Source organism: Mytilus trossulus, chromosome 14 (assembly GCF_036588685.1).
Source record: "Mytilus trossulus isolate FHL-02 chromosome 14, PNRI_Mtr1.1.1.hap1, whole genome shotgun sequence".
Classification (NCBI taxonomy): Eukaryota; Metazoa; Mollusca; class Bivalvia; order Mytilida; family Mytilidae; genus Mytilus; species Mytilus trossulus.
In genome coordinates this window covers 69,608,269-69,616,096 of record NC_086386.1, presented here as the reverse complement: position 1 = coordinate 69,616,096, position 7,828 = coordinate 69,608,269, and the positions used below count along the sequence as shown (strand labels likewise).

The 7,828-nt window shown below is 33.6% G+C and overlaps 1 protein-coding gene across 1 annotated transcript in view; it reads right to left on the bottom strand.

Annotated features, from left to right (window-relative positions):
- Positions 1–6,943, bottom strand: part of LOC134698022 (BTB/POZ domain-containing protein 6-like) — a 44,521-nt gene extending 37,578 nt beyond the window's left edge. Inside the window, exons 1-2 of the mRNA XM_063560310.1 lie at positions 6,896–6,943; positions 5,452–5,705 (exon numbers count right to left, since the gene is read on the bottom strand). Of these exons, the coding sequence (XP_063416380.1) occupies positions 5,452–5,705 (254 nt within the window). The 5' untranslated portion in view covers positions 6,896–6,943. The remainder of the gene's footprint in view (positions 1–5,451; positions 5,706–6,895) is intronic.
- Positions 6,944–7,828: the final 885 nt, after the last annotated feature.

Genomic DNA, 7,828 nt, shown 5'->3' with positions numbered 1-7,828 from the left:
GGTTAGTTGCCTTAGTGCATGCATGCATGGACTAAGTCTGTTGTGTTAGTCCATGCATGCATGGACTAAGTTAACGTTAGTTACCTTCGTCCATGCATGCATGGAGTAAGCTTAGTTTCTAAGTTTTCATGTTTACAAATCATGAAAAGGTTTAGCCATACTATCAAGTTTTGCAATTTATTTCCTAAGGTAAGTTATAATGCACAATATGCATGTAAAACATAATTAATAGGTTGAATATGAAAAAAATCAACTAAACAGAAAAAAAAGGTAATTACATCAAATTAAAAAATAATTGAACTAACACCATGAAATTAAGTGGTAAGAAGAAATGGAGGTTTTCTAAACTTGATGTTGATTTCCAGTTTTATTTAATACCTTGTTTGCATTACAATTTCAGAGAGACCCATACATATTTATTTATAGTAGATTGGGAAACAAGTTTTGCAACTCTTATTTATCCCTTTCCACTTTGCTCTTTTTCGAAATCTACAATGGTGTCTTTTCCGTGCAAGAGATATGGCGCTCTCTTAACAAGGGTCGGCTATTTGTCGTCCCCTTCCTACCATACTCGCAAATGGTGCCAAGGATGAGCCGAAAATTCAATCCCTGAAATTTTCATCCCGAAATGAGAATCGAACCTGGAACCTTTGTGTTAGTAGTCCGATGCACTAACCACTACACCACGGCTCTCTTAACTAAAGTTGTTGTCTGGACGCCGACAACGATGCTGACGGCGATAACGACGACGACATCATACCAATGTACGACGCCAAAAAAAAATGTTTGCGGTCGTATAAAATTTAGGATAAAAATGGTAACTATTACAATGTATCGGGATGTAAACAATGGTCAGATTAAAAATAGGTCTTTTTGTTTGAAAAAGGATGTATCAATATATAAAAAAGAAGATGTGGTATGATTGCCAATGAGACAACTATCCACAAAAGACCAAAATGACACAGACATTAACAACTATATGTCACCGTACGGCTTTCAACAATGAGCAAAGCCCATACCGCATCGTCAGCTATAAAAGGCCCCGATAAGACAATGTAAAACAATTCAAACGAGAAAACTAACGGCCTTATTTATGTGAAGAAAAAAAATTGAACGAAAAACAAATATGTAACACATAAAGGTTATTCTCTTGTGATCATTTCTGTACCTACCGGATGTTTTAATCAAGATGAATGCATCAAACAGAAATAAAATCCATTAAATTAGGCGTCAATGGAATACAATATTTGAACATTAAATCACAGTGACAACTCAGTAGTCAGCACTTTCGTTTGAACATGAATTATGACCTCCGAATACAGCTGCCGAACCCAATATAAACATAAACATTATTCGCATGCAAATGGATAATTCATCAGCGCCATTTCTTTCAATTGAGAATGGAAATGGGGAATGTGTCAAAGAGACAACAACTCGACCATAGAAAAAACAACAGCAGAAGGTCGGCCTTTCCGAAATCATCTCAAAAAAATTAAGAAAAATTATTAAGGAAAATTTGAAAAATATATACATTACCAATTTTAATAACGTTTCGTATAATTATTCTAATGACAAATAAAATTGAGAGTGGAAATGGGAAATGTGTCAAAGAGACAACAACTCGACCACAGAAAAAAACAACAGCAGAAGGTCACCAACAGGTCTTCAATGTAGCGAGAAATTCCCGCACCCGGAGGCGTCCTTCAGCTGGCCCCTAAACAAATATATACTAGTTCAGTGATAACTACGCCATACCAATTTCCAAATTGTACACACGAAACTAAAATTAAAATAATACAAGACTAACAAAGGCCAGAGGCTCTTGACTTGGGACTGGCGCAAAAATTCGGCGGAGTTAAACATGTTTATGAGATCTCAACCCTCCCCTTATACATCTAGCCAATGTAGAAAAGTAAACGCATAACAATACGAACATTTAAAATTCAGTTAAAGAGAAGTCCGAGTCTGATGTCAGAAGATGTAACCAAAGAAAATAAACAAAATGACAATAATACATAAATAACAACAGACTACTAGCAGTTAACTGACATGCTAGCTCCAGACTTCAATTAAACTGATTGAAAGATTATGATTTCATCATATGAATATCAGGCACAATCCTTCCCGTTAGGTGTTTAGTATCATACCATCATAACATATATGAGAAGAACATAACCCGTGTCATGCCAACAACTGGTTTTTGAATACATGTGTTTAGTTCCAATGCAAAGACCCTATAAGTGAATCAATATTAACGACAAAATATGCAATCTTTAATGACCTGACAACAGTATCGTAACTATATCCCTTCTTATTAAGTCTTTTTAAAGGTTTTGTTAGTTTTTGAGGGGAATACTGACATTTTTGTGCTTTGTAAAGAATATTTCCATAAAAAATTGGATGTGAAATACCTGAACGTATAAGAAGTCTGCATGTTGAGCTATATTTATGAATGATGTCCTTATACCGATGATAAAATTTAGTAAATGTTTTGACTAGTTTGTGATATCGAAAACCCTAGTGTTATGATTTTTCAGTAATACATAAATTTCTCTCGTTAAAATATAAAACATTGTTACATACACGAGCGAATCCTACAAGTTGAGATATATAAACACCGTAAGATGGTGACAAGGGAACGTCACCATCTAAAAATGGATAATTAACGATAGGAAATGAAAAATCATCTCTTTTATCATAAATTTTAGTATTAAGCTTTCCGTTAGTGATAAAGATATCAAGATCGAGGAAAGGGCAGTGGTCATTGTTAGTATTAGCTTTATTTAAAGCTAGTTCAACATGATAAATTTCTTTAGTATACATACTGAAGTCGTCATTATTGAGAGCCAAAATATCATCCAAATATCTAAAAGTATTATTAAATTTGTTTATCAGATGTTGTTTCAGTGGGTCTTTGCTGATTTTTGTCATAAATTGTAACTCATAGCAATACAAAAACAGGTCCGCAATAAGTGGTGCACAGTTAGTCCCCATTGAAATTCCGATAACCTGACGATATACGGAATCCCCAAAGCGAACAAAAATGTTATCTAGTAAAAATTCGAGGGCATATATAGCATCAAAGCATGTCCAAATGACTAAGTTTTTTGTTTATTGCTATAAAAAAACCCAAATGCTCCACAGGGCGCAGCTTTATACGACCGCAGAGTTCGAACCCTGAACATTGGGGCAAGTATGGACACAACATTCAAGCTTGATACAGCTCTGAATTTGGATTGTGATTAAATAGTTGAAACAACACAAGTTTCTGACACATAATGAATGTGGTCTAAGAACTTAAACTTAAACTCTAAATTTTAAATTGGATATTACCTATTCTGGTCCAATATCCAAAATCTTAATACATGGTTAGATTCAGCATATCAAAGAACCCCAATAATTCAATTTTTGATGAAATCAAATAAAGTTCAATTTTGGACCCTTTAGACCTCAATGTGGACCAATCTGATAACCGGGCCCAAACATCAAAAATCTAAATACATGGTTAGATTAAGCATATATCAAAGAACCCCGTAATTACAATTTTTGTTGAAAACAAACAATGTTTAATTTTGGACCGCAATTTGAACCAACTTGAAAACTGGGCCTATAATCAAAAATCTAAATACAGGTTTTGAGTCAGCATATCAAAGAACCCCAAGGATTCAATTTTTGTTGATATCAAACAAAGTTTAATTTTGGACCACGATTTGGACCAACTTGAAAACTGGGCCCATAATAAAAATTATAAGTACATGTTTAGATTCAGCATATCAAAGAACCCCAAGAATTCATTTTTTGTTAAAATCAAACTTAGTTTAATTTTGGACCCTTTGGACCTTAATATAGACCAATTTGAAAATGGGACCAAAAATTAAGAATCTACATACATAGTTAGATTCGGCATATCAAAGAACCTTAATTATTCAATTTTTGATGAATTCAAACGAAGTTTAATTTTGAACCCTTTGGTCCCCTTATTCCTAAACTGTAGGGACCAAAACTCCCAAAACCAATCCCAACCTTCCTTTTATGGTCATAAACCTTGTGTATTTTCATAGATTTATTTTTTACTTATACCTAAGTTATGGTGCGAAAACCAAGAAAAATGCTTATTTGTGCCCCTTTTTGGCCCCTAATTCCAAAACTGCTTGGACGTAACTCCCAAAATCAATCCCTACCTTCCTTTTTTGGTCATAAACCTTGTGTTTACAGGAGTAGGTCCGGTAAGGACCGATTTTGACCTCAAATTTCAGGTTCATCTGACGAAGGATTTCGACAAATTTTTAAACACTTGAGTGTCTATTTCATTTGAATCAATTAGTTTATGTGAAAGATTTTAACTGATTTAGTCATTAAAAACGATCTAATTCAAGCTCAAATATGAAAAATCTACCAATTATGTCAAAAAATGTCACTTTTCAGATGTTTTTTTTGTCAAAAATGAAAGTGGACGCATCCGTGTTCATCCTCAACCTTTATATATGTTATGTATTATCATAGAATACAACTTACATTTCAATATTAAGGATGAACACGAATGCGACCACTTTCGTTTTACACGCGGCCACTTTCGTTTTACACGAAAACCGTCTAAAATTTAACTAAAATGCTAGAATTGTGAAGATTTCAGTAATTTAGCATGACTCAATGGTGCTAGTACCCGATATATGTGCATTGAAAATAGCCCCTATTTTTGTAGCAGAAGCATTCTACTGTCCAATAAATAACTAAAAGTTTACATTTTAACAGTTTTGTAAAACTGCTATATTTTGGGTCCAAAAAGGGATCTTACTGGACCTACTCCTTTCATATATTTCTATTCACTTATACCAAAGTTATAGTGCGAAAACCAAAAGTCTTCGGACGCCGACGACGGACGACGACGACGCCAACGTGATACCAATATGCGACCAAAATATTTTTTAATTTTTGCAGGTCGTATAATGACCACATATATATTCACATTCTGACTTTTTAAATGCCCATTTAATTAGGTGTGTGAATTTTTTCTTAGTGAGAATGTGAGGCAAAGTGGTATACAGGGTAGATAAATCAAAACTTTGAACAGATTCAAAATCACCAATATAAGCATTCAATTTATCAAGTACTTCCAACAAGTTCTTGACACTCCAACAGTATTTACTTATTTCGACAATTTTGCACAAATTTGGCTGCTAAAAACGAATTATTATTTTATTAATGATTGATCCAAAACAAATCATATTCCATTTGTTTTTATATCTTGTAGCTAGTGTCCCTTTCGGAAGGTTTTTAAAGCTGACGTATACATATACATATTGTTAGCTTTGGAATATGTTGCACCACAAGCTAATGATAACTAATAAGATTGTTTATTACAAACGAGATACAGCTTGACCATTTTATGCTTTATTCATGGATAAATATATCTAATATTTTTAACATGTTAAAATTACTGTATAAACTTACTGTAACATCATACTAAAATACTCTGGAGTAATATCTGCAATATCAACATCACCCTTTTCTGGTAATGGCCCTCCAAACATCCTGTAGAATACGGGGCTAGCACTCGCCAGCATGTACTTATGGGCTTTAATTGGTGACCTGTCTGATCCGACATGGAATGTGACGTCACACATCAGCTGATTGTCCAACATATATTTCATACGATCCGACAGTGATTTTCCAATCTGCCAATCAGTTTGAGTTTCCATGGTCATCTTAAATTGAATAATTCAAACAAATCAAACGGAATTGCACATACACGATAAATACATGCATGGTTGTATAGGATTTTTCAAGCAATTATTTCCCTTTTTGTGGGACTTTAAACTTTTTTGTTGATTATAAAGGGAATCACTGGAGCATGACTGGATCAGGCACCCACTTAGGTCCGTCAGCGCCCCCCCCCCCCTTTTTAAGAAAAGTTTTGAATCCGCCACTGAATATGGATTTTACCATGTTTACCATGTACATACGAGCAATGTCAATAACTTGATTATATGTTCTGTATTAGAACTAGGGGCTCTCAAGAGGCCGTGTCTCTCACTTGTATATATATTTACTAATGCGTTGGAAATCATGTAAAATCATAATAGTATAAGATATAAGATGTCATAATGATATCTCAGATAGTAACAAAAACTACGAAACTTCTGTAAAATACCTACCCAGCAATGGGTTGTCGGATTCGTCTGAAAATTTCAGGGCAAATAAGTCTAATTCTCATCAACATTTTTTCCAATGTCAGATTTGCTCTAAATGCTTTATATATAATTAGTTTCAGAGATATTAACCAAAAAACTGTTGGTTTTTGTTTATCCCTATGGTCTTTATAACAATGTCGGCCATGATGGTTGGAAAGCGGGACTATCGGACACATTTTTAAACTAGATACTCTAATAATGATATTGGCCAAGTATGATTAAATTTGTCACTGTAATTTCAGTGAAGAAGATTTTGGTAAAAGTTAAAAAAAAAATTACAAAAAATGTTAAAAATTGACCATAAAGGGCAATAACTCCGAAAGGGATCGACTGACAATTTTGGTAGATCTTACTTTGCTGAACATTATTGCTGTTAACATGTTAACTGTTTTTCTATATCTATAATGATATTCAAGATAATAAACAAAAACTGCAAAAGTTCCTAAAAAAAATACGTTCAGAGGCAGCAATCCAACAATGGGTTGTCGGAGTCGTCTAAAATTTTAGGGGCGGATAGATCTTAACAGGCTGTTCAACAGTTATGCCCAGTCAGACTTGCTCTTAATGCTTTCAAGTTTCAGAGATAGCGATATAAGACATTTTACCCCCTGTTCATTTTTAAGCCATGGTGGTTGGCAAGCGGGAACATCGAGTACTTTTTTTGGAAGTAAACACCTGAAGTTAAATGTAATTTATTTACTCACCTAAAAGAAAACAAGGTATGATAATTATTCAAACAGGAAGTAAGATATAGGATGTCACGTGTCTGAGTTAAATGTTTGACTATAAATAGTTGCAATATTTAAAGGGAATTTAAAGTCCAACATTTAAAACTGAAAACAAAATAAACAAGTTAAAATACACTATCTAATAAATGAAGAAAAAAAAATGATTTAATCGGCGACGAGAGATTACATAAAGAACCTTCAAAAGCTGTTACATATTCATAGTTTGTATAATATGTATATACCCCTTTTTCATAAACAATTGGTAAAGCCGTCAACAAAATCTTAAGATATGCATGCTCCTTTTATATAATCCGGCATCTACCCAGACTAACCCTTACATAGGTAACTAGGTTTTCATAAAATCAGAAAATTACAAGATCGTGAATATACAGTTAGAACTTGTTTAGAAATTCTATCTATATCAACTGAAATATCGAAAAGTTATGTTTCCTTTAGTATAAAATAATGAAACATATATGATGTTTTTGATTTGGAAAAAGTTGGGAGTGACCTTGGATGAATGAGAATAAGTAATATGTTTTTACATTTCTTTGACTAAAAAATGGCCCAAAATAATACTTCTTTATTCGACTCTGTGTGCATGCAGTCTTGTTGGGCACATAATGTAATCTTATCAAGCATGTGTGATTATCACTAGTAAAAGTCATGTACAACTTGCAGTACCAGTACATTTTGAAAATAATATCATTGGATATAGAAATCTTGCATATATTTCTTTAAATTTATTATTTATTATCTTAACCATCAACTTATCATTAAAGGCGTTGACCGGGCACGGCATACGTTATTCTGTGCATTTGATTTTGTGTTCTTCAGTGGCAGATCCAGAGAGAGGTCCCGGGGGTCGGAACCCCCCTTTTTGGACTTTCAATGCATTTAAATAGGGGC